Here is a 15,146-nt window from a genome sequence, read left to right as displayed (position 1 = left end):
AGGAAGTGCTTGTGAACAAAAATATTTGGATTTATAAAACGGTGTGCACTGATGTCCTACGCCTGTTTCCCTTTATAAATCACAATCGATCCTAAATGTGGCTCAGCCTCTGCGGGCTCACGTAACACCCATATTTACCCATACATAGTCATTGAAACGCCCCAAATGAATATTATTTATTGACTGCATGAAGGCGATCGTGACAAACGCCGACGGAAAGTATGAGGAAAACAGCTGGTTGGAAATGTTGCCATTATGTTATGCCAGGCCCTGTACAACATTGACCTATAGCAAAGCATTATTCCCAAAGTCAAGTGATTTCAGAGCAAGAGGCAAAGAAAATAACATGGCATTCATGCTTTGATTGAAAAGGTTGATTGGCAGGCTAAACACTTCAATGCTCAACTCAACCTTCTGTGGTGTGAATGGGAACAGAAGTTAAATGTTAATGTCCTCCTAAGGCTCTTTGTACCGACTGAATTATCCATTAAGCTGCCCGGAGTCTTAGGTTGACTATTGTTGAGGCGTTCATGTGCCAAGGTTACGGACAGCAAGAAAAGGAAAAAATACATATGCACGAACCCCATTTAAAAACAGCTGCATTGTGCTGCACACACATATTGAGACAGCAACACTGTGCAAAATCAAAGGATTATTACAGACACAAGAGAGTGAGTGAAGAGGGCCTGACTCCTGGTGTCAGCCTTAAAGACAAGCGGTCATAATGGAGTTAGGATATTTCCTTCAAGAAATGAAGGACACATTATCCTGCCTTTTCATCAAGGACTACAAGACTTGAGTGAGTGTATCACCTTAGTGCTAATGCTGCAGGGAGTTTACATATGGTGTGTCATTGCCACACAGCGTGTTGCTTGAACTGAGAGGATCAGTATGCATTGTAAACCAACTAAATAAAACTAAACATACTGGACGTCTAAAATTGTGCAGAGTTTTAAAGAAGCGGTCACAGTGACAGAACGGAGGTTAAACTGTCCTTGGAGTTCTAATTGCCATCAAAGATCCTAACAATGTTAGTGATGTTCCTAGCACCATGTACAATACAAACATATAGTAGCGTTACGGGCATGTTTAGGGTCCTTCCCTGTTTGTAATATTTAGTTTACTAGCGCTGAGTGTTGACATGCTGTAGCTATCTTTATGAGTGTTATGTTAGTGACTACACTTCCCAGCTACTGAGCGCCGGGATGTGACGTCACACAGGTGCACACAGACTATTTGATAATGAGCAGCAGAAAGGCAGCTGGAGGAGATTGTTTGACACAGACACCTGCAGGAGACACGAGGACGATCGGCGCTTGGCAAGCTAGCTCGCATCATTGGACAGTTCTTTATTTTTAAGCTTTCACAACACTGAAGGATTTTTACACTGAAGGATCTCTCTTCCCCATCACACTACTGAACGTAATATCTTATGACTGGACTGGAGGCTCATGGAAGACTATGTGAGCATAGCTAAAGTCTGGGGATAATCTAGATTTTCTCTGATAAGACTTAAGTCAAAAAAGAATATGTATTTTGACTCGCACATACACTGTCCTGTTGCCCCGAACACTCCCTAAAAAAAGTAACCAAATGTGGATTCCTCCACCACTGCAAACAGACCCAACAAATACAACATTTCTTCCTGTTTGAGAAATGTTTGATAAAAACTTCCACGTAGTTTAGGAAATGACTCAAGTCTTGTCATGGGATGTGCTCACGGTAAGAAAAACATTCAGGAAACACCAGACTTCTCCTTCTATCTGTTCAGACCTATTAAACATGTTGGAAAATAGCTTTGACATTGAGTGAGAAAGTGAGAAGTACCTAGCCGATGCAGCCATCTCCACTTGTTTTCAGAACTAAGGCTAAGTGTGCATGTGCAGAATGTGTCTAAGCGATGTGTGTTTCAGACAGGACTTGTAGTGTACCTCTCTGAGAGCCTCGGCGTAGGAGCTCATGTCAGTGAGGATGACCAGCACGTGCTTCTCACACTGATAGGCCAGGTACTCTGCTGAGGTCAGCGCCAGGCGAGGGGTGATGATGCGCTCAATCCTGTTGGATCACAGAAAATACATTCTAAATTAGGGGTGGTGGGGAAAGAAAATCAGTCCATTTAAAAAAAAATAAAAAATCTCGATTACTATCTCGTGCGATTTTAAATTTTCGATTCATAATTTGCCAAAATCGATTAAAAAAAAAATATGTTGACTTGCCTTAAAAATCCGATGCATTACAAGCTTCACATTAAAATAAGAGTTAAATGAAGATAAATATGACATGGACATTAATTTGGTTTCATGCCTCTTAGCACACAGTGGACTGGAGTACATCCTGAAATCCTCTGAATCCAGAAATCTATTTAGAATCGTTTTGAACCGAAAAATACATTTTCGAATCATGACTCCAGGATTCAGAAGTTAAAGTGTCTACGAGGAACTTTCAGTTTGTGTTCATTCTAGCGGCCCCTCTGGACAAAAGCGGTAGTGTTTTTACCACGCCAGCTGTTGTTCCTGGGTGAGCGTACCTGGACAAAGGCATTAAGAAAAACTATATAAAAAAGCATTCTTTACGCCTTCGGTCTCATTTGCTGTTACATGTAAATTATGATCATCAGAGGAAAAATTAGACACTTCAAGAAATATATAAAAGTTCCTAATAGCTACTTTAACTCCCAAATCTATATAAGCAACTTGGTCATACATGTTATTTTGAGAAACGGGAAGACAGTAAAGATAACAGTGTATGTACAGTCAATGGCCACTTTATCAGTACACCGTCTCAATTTCGTGTTAACACATATCTAATCAGCCAATCATATGGCAGCAAATCAATGCATTTAGGCTTGTAGACCAGGACAGGACAACTTGTTGAAGTTCAAACCAAGCAACATAATAGGGGAAAGGGGGTTTAAGTGACTTTGAACATGGCATGGTTGATGGTGCCAGACGGGCTGGTCTGAGTATTTCAGAAACTGCTGATCTACTGATTAAAAAAACCTTCCAACACCTTGTTGAAAGTATGCCACAAAGAATTAAGTCAGTTCTGAAGGCCAAGGGAGGTCCAACCCGGTACTATCAAAGTGTACCTGATAAAGTGGCCTGTGAGTGTATAGAACATCATTTAGAATCAATTAACTATGCAAAACATAGATACTGCTTGATTGGCTGGTAGAAAACAACTGTTTGGATGAGGTTCTTCTAACTCAATCTTACGTGGGGTCGTTGGCCAGGTTGAGGAACAGGCACACGTTGTCCATGGAGCCATTCTCCTCAAAGTCAGACTTGAAGAAGCGAGCAGTCTCCATGTTGACCTGGCAAATGGTAAAGTTATTCAAGTCACCATCAGAATGAAGGATGAGACACAAACCCTTTACCCACCTCAATAAGTTACTTTTTTATTTTTTCAAATATTCTTGTTTTGAGATGTATAATATGTATATAGTGTATTGGTCCCTGTAAATGCCTTAGATGGACAGAAAAACTAAATAAGTTTGAAGTGCAATGTATTTCTCTATGCATTCATGCTGTGTGTTCAGCAATTTGTTGGATAGTCATGAATTCATAATTACATGGCATGGCGCCTCTTTCTCTACTTGTTAGTAGTCTTACATAATGGTTCCCAGGTTTAGGAAGCAAGTGACTTCGTACAAGACTTTTTAAGATTAAAAAAATGGTAATTTGACGATGGTGAAGCAGATAAAACTTTGATATAGCACCGTTAAGAAGACACAGGAGGTTCTGGTCTGCCTGCCTTAAACAGATGCATTACTTTTTACTATGTTCACTATACATCGATTTGTCCTTTTAAAAATGCATATGCATGAGTTCCCTCCACATACAAATCCCTATTAACACTGCTTTTCAACTCTCCTGCTAGACTTACCACAATGGGATCTCAATTGGTGGAAGAGGGAAGGATTAGCGGTTTGTGTGTGTGTGTTTTGTGAAAAGGTCAGCCTGTCAAAATCAGGGCTTAACAGCGGGGATGAGGAGAGAGAACCTGATCCAGCTACGTGGCCGGTTGAATCAGTAACCTGTCTACTTGACTTAGAGGAGCACAAGTAACAAGAGAGAGCGTGAAGGTTAAATCACCTACAAGCTGCTGAATAAAAGACAGAGGTGGGTTGGTGGGGGGCATTAGCAGTGTGCGTGCGTGTGTGTGTTGTCCTCTTACCCCCATGGCTGCAAAGACAATGGCAAAGTTCTCAGAACTGTAGTCCATCACATCCTTGGACTTCTGCACCAGGCCGGCTTGCCGACAGATCTGGGCAGCAATCTGGGAGATAGAAAAACAGAGTAGAACTTAGTGTGTTGTAGTCAATTACATGGGGGTAAGTTATGAAGTAACTGAAGATATTCATTCAACATTTTTGGAAGGAAAACCTGAGTCATGTATTTCCATTGAGACATGAAAAACCCAGAAAGCAGAACTCAAAGTGTTGAGTGTCATGTGACACAGCTGACAGACATGAATGATTGGACTTCACGTTGCAACTGAGACGGAGCCAGAAATCAACACAAAACGATCTAGAAGCTTATATCTTTAGATTATGAAACTGAAATAAGTTTTCATAGGATCAACATGACTGCATTGTCAAATGAGCACAGAGGTACATTCTTCATCTTTGCAACACATATCCCATTAGTTTCATTTATTTCTTGGTAAGTAGGGGAGAGTGGCCTAAGTTGTGCCACTTTTTACTCAAAGTTACTTTAAAGTGAGGCCTTGACAGTAAAGTCTCCAACTCAAAGATATACATATATTTCAGGGTGTTGTGCATCCCTGGCAATAAAACCTTTGTATCTGGAATAAACTGTTTAAGAAATATAGCTTTCGGAAAAAAAGTTGTCTTGTGGCACAACTTGCCCCCGGTGTGGTGTAAGTTGTGCCATTGGAGAAAATACCATGGGGTAAATTGTGCCATTGATATATATATATATATATCTCATAAACTGTAATGCAAGACAAATTAATTAGACAATCACTTATTTAAGGTTTATTTAAAGTAAATATTTTACAAAGATTAAAGGTCAATTTTCTTAAACAAGGCCTAGCAGATCTAGGTGGTTTTGCCTGCAAAGCTAACAATGACAAAGTCACCATCATCATCTTTCTGGCCATCTGAACTCTCATCAGTGGTGTCGTTAAGTGGAATTGAGACGTCAGTCTCTTCTGAGCTACTGTAGACAATCACTTTCTTTTGGTGACCAGCGTATACAGCCATGCCAATGGCACAACTCTCAGAAATGTACTTTGCACTAGCTGCTCCGCCCTTGTAGAACCAACTGCCACCTGGCATATGCGATTCCCTCTCCATTTCTGCATTTAAATCATGGCTCAAAAACCATCTGTACACCTTGGTTTTTCCTCCCCATTAACTATCTTACCTCTGCACTACTATCTTTGTTTATATGTGGATGTCTGGGCTTTATGTCTTTTATTTTGGTTAATGTTATTTTACCTTAATTTTTTACCTACTGAATGCACTATGTAAAGCACTTTGGAAAGTGCAAACTGTCATAAATGTGCTTTTATAAATAAATTTTACTTACTTACTTACTTACTTACTTACTTACTTACTTATAACTCACCTAAGCCCTCTGGCCCAAATCACCCCATCCCCAGAATTTTGGACAATTGGCATGATGCAGCAGTTTAGGGCTGACATCGTGCTAACTATATAGACACAAAGTGTAGCATACTAAAGCACTAAAACATGTGTCAAATGTTTTCAAACGTGTCTATAATTGTTCAGACACAGTAATCAAAAAACCTTGATCATGGAAATTTTACTTTGAAAGGCAAAAACTGTTTTTTTTAGCTTAAATGTGCTTATATCTTATTCCATGTTTCTCCCTTCTTTACAGGATGAGTTTAATGGATGGCTCTTCTTAACTATGTGGATACATTTCCAATTTCTTCTATGGTTTTCTAGAAACAAGGGGTGGCACAACATGCCCACCGGCACAACTTAGGCCACTCTCCCCTATGTTTTGCTATCAGGGGACATTTTAAATTAATTATTGATTTGCTTTCCGAAAATACAGTATTTCCAGGATAGTGTTAACAGGGCATTATTACAGAGGGTTATTATTTGTGTCCCTGATGAAATGCAGTGGGTTGGTGGACTCACCTCCAGGGTCCAAAATGAACACCTGCCAAATGCTGGTAAATGTAGTCTTAGGCAAGCAAATTATTGGGACCACCCTGTGTGCTCTGCCGGCTTTTCTAGGGACTAATAAACTTGTGTCACCACCGGTAATGACCGGTGTTACACAGAAAACACGGCTTTCTATAAAACAATTGGCAGTTAAGTTACTGCTAATGTAAACAGAACATTTCCTATGACTGCGGCTTCACATTAAAAGCATTTAACTGGCCAAAAGTGAGTTGACTATTATTTTGAAGCAGAAAGGGACAGGAAGGGCGCGCTGACACAGCCCCTTCACAGCCCAGCAGCGCTCCAGTCACTAGTAGCACGTCTTCTGTTTTATTATGTTTTGTTTTTGTTGTTGTGTTGCACAATTAATCTACTAGCAAGCGTGTGCTTGTGCATGGACTTAACGGCGCAAAAGGCCACGATTTGCGGTAAATAAATGCACGCATGTGTCTCAAAGCCTTCGTCTCCTCTGATCAGACCATCAGCTCTGTGTGTGTGTGGGGGGCTCTGGGCGCGCAACCAATTTCCAAGGGGAAAATACATTGTGTTTATTATTGAAACTGTTAAGTTATTTTGAAAAGAGCATGCTGGTGAAGCCGTACGAGATTAAATTTTTCTGAATTTTCAATGCTGCTTTATTTCTATGTTTTGAATTGATAAATACATATTCCAAAATGATCAATAACCTCTGTGTATTTAAAAAGAATCACGCAATTAGACTTATAATAACCATTCATCCATTAACCACACTATCGCATAGCAGTATTGTCCACAATAATCGCACAATAGTTAGGGTTGGGAATTAAGAGTTATTGGGGGTGGGGGGGGGGGTGCGAGATCAGCAAATAAACCCGGCCAAATTTCATTTTTTCATTTATTTAACTTTTATTTATCCTCGAGAGACCAATTGAGGGGTGACCCTCATTTACAATGACGTCGAGTTCAAAGCAAATAACTAAAGAATGTCCCCCGCTCGGAATATTGAATTCACTTTTAAATTATACAATCACAATCGTGTTTGCAGTTTTTAACATGATCATGCATGACAGTTAGCCTACATGATAAGGGCATATAGTTGATTATATTTGCTAAAAAAATAACTTTGTATGTGACTGAAATCACTTTTAATGTCTGGTAGCAGGATTGGAAATAATATTAATCTCAAAAGGAATCTAGTTGTAGTCTTGCAATATGAGACCCCGTCTTTTCAACATCTCACTCTGTGACTGAAAACTCAGAGAACTATGACTAATTGTCTTCAGGTGTGAGTCGATTGTCTTTAGACGTGAGAAGGTGTCAGTCTTCAGTCTTTTCAAAGTCTTTTAAAAGTTCTCTAGTGTGAGCCCAGCACAAGTTTCACAAATATTTATACTTATTTCTCATGTTCCATGTATTATAGTTTGGTTTTCAATAAAAGAAAGATTGGTATTGGTTTGGTATTAGGTTAGACTGTCTAATTTACAATCAGTGCCTTATTCATTTTTCTACAATATTACTGCACACAGGGATATAATTCTGATTGAGAATCTGACATGAGACCAAGATGATGTGGAAAAAGGGTAATTATAGCAAAATTAAAAGTAATTATTAATTCTGTCTGGTAAAAAAAAAAAAAATCTGTCTGTCTTTGGTGACAAAAGTTTGTTGTCACCAAACAGTTGATTTTGAGCCGTGCTGACCTCGTTGTGGGGAAGGCCTGCTGCAGAGAAGATGGGGATCTTCTGTCCTCGGGCGATGCTGTTCATGCCATCGATGGCTGAGATGCCGGTCTGGATCATCTCCTCAGGGTAGATACGGCACTGAGGGTTAATGGGCTGACCTGGAAGACACACACACACACACACACACACAGAGTTAGACAACTCAAGAAACACTGTGGCATACAGCAGTGCTTCTCAAATGGTGGGGTGCGCCCCCCTGGGGAGGCGCCGTGAGTTGTCAGGGGGGCGCGGGCTGCCTTGATTTCCAACTGACAATTTATTTTTTATTTATTTTTTAAGTGCTAGCAAGCGCGATGTGTGCTTGTGTATGGTCATATCCACGCGAAATGCCGTGATTTGTAGTAAATAAATGTCCACGTGTCTCCAAGTGTCTCTGTAGGCTATTTAAAAAGAAATCAAGCAAGTAGACTAATAATAACATTAATGAATTATTGATTATCACATCACAGAAGGCATATTGGCCTATAATAATAAAAAACACCACCTTAACTATGTTTACAGTTTAAACATTTTTTGAATGAAATGCAAACCTGAGTGAATCATTTGCTCTTGTTTCTCTGTCCTGAGATTCACACAGACTGAGCAGTCTTGTTTAAATGTTACAAATTGAGCTAATAAACTGAACTTTGAATTTTTTTGCTGCAGAAGTTATCAGCTAATTTTTGGTGATTGTATGCAGAATGCTCGTGCCAGAAACTCATTCAGTGGTTTTGTACAGTTAAATAAATAAATATTAGCAGGTTCTCAACAGTATTTCAATTTACGGGGGGGCGCGAAATAATGTCTGTCCCCTAGGGGGGGGGGGGGCATGACAGAAAATAATTGAGAACCACTGGCATACAGGTAGACATCAGACAGGAAACTGCAGTTTCCCCCAGCGCTTTATGGCTAAGGCGGCCGCCTTTTGACTACCGAAAAAAATAAAATAAAAATGTTTAGAACTGCACAATTAATGGTCATAACTGCGCGAAAAATAAATATGCACATATGTCTCAAAGCGTTTCTCTATCAGCTGCTCTGTGTGTGTGTGTGTGTGTGCGCGCGACATGCACGCAAGAGCAAACGAGCAGGAGCAAGCTGACATTGAAATGGTGGCGAAATTAAACACAGCGCTGCGCTATGGGGATATTTATTTAGGATTCAGGGACATTGAACAGAAAGAATTGCTGTACAAAACTAAGACAGTTTAAGCCACCGTGGAAACACAACGTATACAACGTTTATCTTTTAAATTGAGCTGTATCATAATGAAAGAGATTACCTAATTTACATATTCACATTTTATTGTGAAATAATAAATTGTCCATTAGATAGTTGGTGAATGTTAGTGTATAATGGTATCGGTGTGTTTTATTTCATATTAAGGAAAGTGCTTTGCTATAGAGAGCATTCTTGTAGAAAATACATACATTTGGCTTAGAAATACAAAACAGGGGGCGCCCTTAGCTCAGTTGCGGGCCGGGCCCAGCAGCAGACCCGGGTTCGATTCTCTGCATGTCACTCCCCTCTCTGCCCCATTTCACCTCTGTCTCTTAACACTATCAATAAAGCATGAAAAATGCAAAAAAATAAAAATGCAAAAAAAATACAAAACAGGAAAGACAACAGGTTATTGGAGGTCTTACCCATGATGTCCAGATAATCCTCAGCCAGAACAGTGGGCCCACGGTCAATGGGTTTGCCTGAGCCGTTGAACACGCGCCCTGAAAAAAAGGAAAATTTCTCCTTTCAAACACCTAGAATTCAAGTCTAGCCTTTAAAATAATTTGTTTTTTTTCCTAGGGGGTTGAATTCAAAGATAATCACTAAGACAACGATGAATTGTAATTCATTAGATGACAGATTCCAAACCACATCCGATCTGTTCTATTTTGTGTCAGACTCTAAACAGATAAAGAGTGGCTCCAGTGGCTCTTGCCAAGTCTACAAAGTAACAAGTACAAAGTAATTAGAAATGCATTGGACGTGATTAATGATACTTCAAATAAACAAAAGCAGGTTTACTTTCCCGCTGCTGCTATTCAAATACATGGTAACCTTGTGCTGTACTTAGATAATCACACTGAGTGAGGCGTTCAAGAACATTCAGGAGAAAAAAAAAGGTTTAATTCAGTGCCATTTTGCTGTGAGTGTAAAAAAAGGAAAATAAAAAAAGGAACATGCTTTCAATGTACAACCTTCCCACAGAGGGGAACTGCGCGACTAAAGAAAACCAGATCAGCAAACTTATCGGAGGATTATTTACCATACTCTGTAGAGCTATATTACTACATTGGATGAAATGTGCAATGAGGTTGACCATACCCAGCATGTCCTCTGACACTGGGGTACGCAGGATATCACCAGTGAACTCGCAGGCTGTCTTCTTGGCATCAATGCCTGATGTTCCTTCAAACACCTGAACAGACACACACACAACAAGTCATTAAGATTTAAAAGAAATACCAAGATAGTGTCCCTGCCATGGGGTACTTAATCCAAGCTTCAAGTCAAAACTCAGGAATTTCCTGTTGAGTGTTTTTTAGCAAATATTACTTAGGAAAAAAAGTGTGTGTTTGTTATATAATAATAATGGATTGGATTTATATAGCGCTTTTCAAGGCACTTAAAGCGCTTTACAGGGTTTCAGGTTCCATTCATTCACACACAGTCATACTGGTGGTGGTAAACTACGATAGTAGCCACAGCTGCCCCATGTTTGCGCCACCTCAAACATACAGCAGTCATACACATTCACACCAGGCAAGGTGGGTGAAGTGCCTTGCCCAAGGACACAACAACCATGACACAAGTGGCAGAGCGAGGATCGAACCGCCAGCCCTTGGATCATTGGCCAACCCGCTCTACCACCTGAGCCACGGTCGCCCCGGTGTTAGGGAGCATTTTACACAGGCACTTAATATACTGTACATTGGTCGACATTCTAGAGAGCGTTTACAGCTGCAGGACTTTCAAACAAAAAGGTGCATCAGTAAGTTGCCAGTCAGTCAGTCAGTCAGCAGCCATGGATTGGGAATGGGTTTCTCACCTGGACGACTGCCTTGCTTCCAATCACCTCCAGGACCTGACCGCTCCTCTTGGTGCCGTCCGGCAGGGTGAGGTGAACAATCTCAGCATACCTCGGGAACTAGATCAAAAAGATTCCACACACTCTTTCACTAAAACTGCATATGAATGGTTTTATATCGGCATCGTCTGTGTGTAGTGTGCTTGTGTTGTCTATTCCAACCTCATTACAAAAATGGATTTACACAATAGAAAAATATAAATGATAAAAAACAGTATTGGTAGTAATATGGAAACTCATGGATCCAAAGTTCAGTAATAATAATCATAATAAGAGATAGAATTCTTAGCAGCCTCACCTTCACGTTATCCAGAATGACAAGAGGTCCATTTACACCAGACACAGTAGAGTAGGCTGGAAGAGAGGAGAGAGGCAACACACACACATTAGTCCCATCTCTGTGTGCAGCTGAAAGCCACAAATCAACATGGAAATAAGTAGACTTCCTTACAGCGTACACTATTAATAATCACAGGCTGACCTTTCACACAGATTTAAAACAGCTTTCATGCACTTCCAGGCCCAAATGTCAAGGCAGGCAAATGTCAGGGGAAAAAAATGCATGAAATTCACTTGGTAACCTATGGTGAGTGCAATTACACAGACATGTGGTTAGTTGTGATGAAGGGGAGCGGAAATGGTGGATGGCCTGCCGTCCCTAACATTAAGACATAATACCTTCTGGAACATACAGTGAAGGACCAGAAAAAGAACTCAACCTTTAACATTGTCATTTCCTTGAACTTTAGCTACTGTGTATGTCTCTAATCATCGATAAAGATAAAACAGCAATTTGATTCTTCGGTAGTGTTTGTAGCCCTCCCTCTTCACTACACAAAGGTCATTTATTTGGCAAATGCAATGTGGACGTTGCAATGCAAAACATCTTACTGTAATGTGACAGAACACTGTTCACAGAAATGAATAAGGAAGATCAATTTGGATGGTGCAAACCTATTCTGATTCAAATCTAATGTGAAAAAAAGGCTTTAACATCACCTACAGCTACGATTATCAATCAATTATCAATACACAAGTTCAACAATTGCTTTGTTATCCCTCCTTGAAAAGACCCATATTAAAACGGTATATTTGCTACATCTTAGGGGCACTTTACACGGTGAAAACGTGACAGTTTTCCCGTTTTTGGTTTAAAAAAAACCCCCGTTCAGACACAATTTATCTGACATCTTCACTCGTACACATGTTTTCAGAGGAAACGGGACGAAATCTCTGTTGTAAGCATGCAAGCCAGTGGCGTCATTAGGCCTATTTTAGGGGGGCTTCAGCCCCCCTAAAATATTCTTAAGCCCCCCTAAATAAGTTTGTTTATTTATAAAAAAAAAAAAAAAAAAAAAATTCAATATAATGTGTCCAGACTATGAGTTTAAATAAATAAACCAGCTATTATTAACTTAACTGTGATCATGAATCTTAGTTTCCCTTCACTTCATAGTGGAAGCGGTAGAGAGTCAGAGTCAGTGCGTCGTTATCCAGTCCATTCCACTTGTTCATATAGAGCACGCCTACACTGAAATCCAGTCCACGTTTTCCCTGCAACCTAGGTTGCACTCGGTACCTGGGTACCTGCAGTGTGTGTACCGGGAGCGGAGCTGTGGATTTTTTTCTTTTGTTGTTGTTGTTAATGCTGCCAGGGGGGCCCCCTCCAAAAAAATTAAAATAAATATATATATATATTATATTATATATATTTTTAGTTTGTGTGTTTGATATTAACATCATATTATGCAAATGTAAGTTATCATACAAAATAAGGGATAAAATGTTTTGGTCTAGATCAGGGGTGGCCAACCCGCGGCTCGCGAGCCGCATGCGGCTCTTTGCCCAGCTTCGTGCGGCTCTTCAGTTCATATCAAATTATGTGATTATAATTTTTTTTTTTTTTTTTTTTATACTTTTTTTTTTGTGTGGGCCTATGTGTGTGCATGTTCGTAAACGTTTCATGCGGCTCTTACGTTCGTTTTACATGTTGTCTATTATTTCATTTTTTATTTTATTAATGTGTAGGCCCTATGTGTATGCCTGTTCGCAAATGTTTAATTGAGGACGCAACATAACGTTCGCAAACGTTTGGTGCGGACGCAACCTAAAACTGCCCGCTCAGCTTGGAGGGAGGTTTTCCGTGAGTAAACTATTTGTGTCAAGTTCGCTCCGAAACAGAGTGGGAGAGTTCATATTTTTTGTTGAACGTTATGGCAGGCCATTCTGCCTTATATGCCAGGTGTCATTTGCGCATTTCAAGGCTTCAAATCTTCGGCGCCACTTTAGCTCTCTCCATGCTAAAAAGTCCCACAAAGCAACATGCATAGTAAGAGAAAAACGCTATTTTAAATTGTTATATTTTTGTTTGTGGACTTGGTTGAACTGAGAGTTTGTGTGTGAGGCAGTGCACACAATGTTCATTGTTGAAAATGACTGCCCTGTCGTCTTTAGTACTGTAGGAGTCCAGTCCTGTCATTATCACAGGGGCGGCCTTAACGATCTGGGGGCCCGTTTCAAGTCCTAGTGTGGGGCCCCCTGTTTTTTTTTTGCATGCATGTGCAAGCTCCCCGCGAAAATAAAAACGCCCCCCCCCCTTACTGGCCACCCCAGTGCCCCCCCCCCCAGTTCAAATGTTATTTTTTATTTTCATTTTATTTTTTTAATTACATTTTTTTCCTGATATGTATCCTAGTTCAGAGATATGTATTTTTTTTCTTTCTTAACTTTTTTTGATAGGTAGTTGCCAAGTTCATCACACAAACACTCCAATCCACTGATATGAGATCAGTTTGCAATTTTCAATTACTAAATTAATGGTAGGACTGTGGCCACTAGAACTGGTCTCTGGTCAGCAAAGGTCTTGAAAACAGCATAAGTGTGCTTGTGACATGCGTGCCACCCATGCATGTGTATAGGCACGTGTCCCAGCAGATTTTTGAAATCTGAATAAAAAAATTAAAGTTTGTAGTTAGCGAGTGTAACATGTTCTTAACAAGGGCAGACTTTCATAAATAAAGGTTTATTTTTTTAGCAAGATATTTGGTCAAAAGCTAGTGGGCATCCGTCCCTCTGTGCAGTTGTTAGGCATCTGGCTGCTAGCAAGTTATGTTGTCTTGCTAATTTTACTATTCATCTGAGCTGAAATAAATATTGACTTTTTCCTTTATTATCTTTGCCAGAATGCACCAGAATGGGATTATAAATCATCTTTGAATTGGTTGTACAGCATATCACATGCTATTCATTCAGGGGTGCGATGGCCACCCCACTCTAACTCTGTGGCCCACCTTGGCCACCCCCAGTCAAAATTTCCTGGAATCGCCACTGTGTGTACCCGTGTGTACGATGTGGCTCTTTGCAGTAACACAGTAAAAAATGTGGCTCTTTGTCTCTGACTGGTTGGCCACCCCTGGTCTAGATATTTAATAGCCTAAAAATTTAATCAGTTCATCTGGGAGGTAATCCGAAATTATCTGATCATGTCACGTTCACATCCATGCACAGTGGCCCTCATTTATCAATTTTGCGTGGAAACTGGTGCAGATTCTGGCGCAAATACCTCCCTACGCCAGGTGTCGCGTGGTATTTATCAAACAGTCGTATCTCGCCAATCTCAGCGTACGCCAAGCCATTATTGATAAATGCGGCGGCTGAACGATCGTACCACGCCCCTATATTTTCTCAGTTTAGAGGCCTCGCCCAGAGGTTTTACGACATGGATATGCGAATTACGGCACAGAAGAGGAATTTATCTGAAGTAGAAATTGACAGAATAACAGCGAAAGTAGAAAAAAAGAGTTTCATTTCGGAGCATTACAAGCGGCATCAAAGAACAACAGAAGGCAGCAGTTAGGAAGGAAATAACTGCTGCAGTCAACAGCGTTGGTGTTGACAAAACGATCTCCAGCTGAGAATTTTGCATTTTATGTTTACATCAGTAGGCTACTATCGCTCAAATGCTATAAAACAGCATATACAATTATGTCGCCATTTCTTTACATAGATGAAGAAAAAGTGGTCTGACTCAAACATCGCGTGTTGCTGTTCTGAAATGCAACCAACTGAGGTTGCGGGCATAATATAGCCTAAGTGGTAGAGGAGAAACAGACGCACCAACTGTCCGGTAATGGTCCCCATGAAATAAATACAGGTCTGCAGAGATTTGAATGATTAGAATGTATTGGCCCTTTTA

At 40.2% G+C, this 15,146-nt stretch overlaps 1 protein-coding gene across 1 annotated transcript in view; it reads right to left on the bottom strand.

Moving 5' to 3' along the window:
- Positions 1 to 15,146, bottom strand: part of atp6v1ba (ATPase, H+ transporting, lysosomal, V1 subunit B, member a) — a 43,735-nt gene that overhangs the window by 10,550 nt on the left and 18,039 nt on the right. Inside the window, exons 2-9 of the mRNA XM_080036593.1 lie at positions 11,250 to 11,305; positions 10,913 to 11,011; positions 10,189 to 10,282; positions 9,510 to 9,587; positions 7,843 to 7,982; positions 4,177 to 4,278; positions 3,216 to 3,313; positions 1,932 to 2,055 (exon numbers count right to left, since the gene is read on the bottom strand). Of these exons, the coding sequence (XP_079892719.1) occupies positions 1,932 to 2,055; positions 3,216 to 3,313; positions 4,177 to 4,278; positions 7,843 to 7,982; positions 9,510 to 9,587; positions 10,189 to 10,282; positions 10,913 to 11,011; positions 11,250 to 11,305 (791 nt within the window). The remainder of the gene's footprint in view (positions 1 to 1,931; positions 2,056 to 3,215; positions 3,314 to 4,176; positions 4,279 to 7,842; positions 7,983 to 9,509; positions 9,588 to 10,188; positions 10,283 to 10,912; positions 11,012 to 11,249; positions 11,306 to 15,146) is intronic.

This window comes from Ammodytes marinus, assembly GCF_949987685.1.
Source record: "Ammodytes marinus genome assembly, chromosome: 11".
NCBI lineage: Eukaryota > Metazoa > Chordata > Actinopteri > Uranoscopiformes > Ammodytidae > Ammodytes > Ammodytes marinus.
This window is presented reverse-complemented; position numbering and strand designations above follow the sequence as displayed.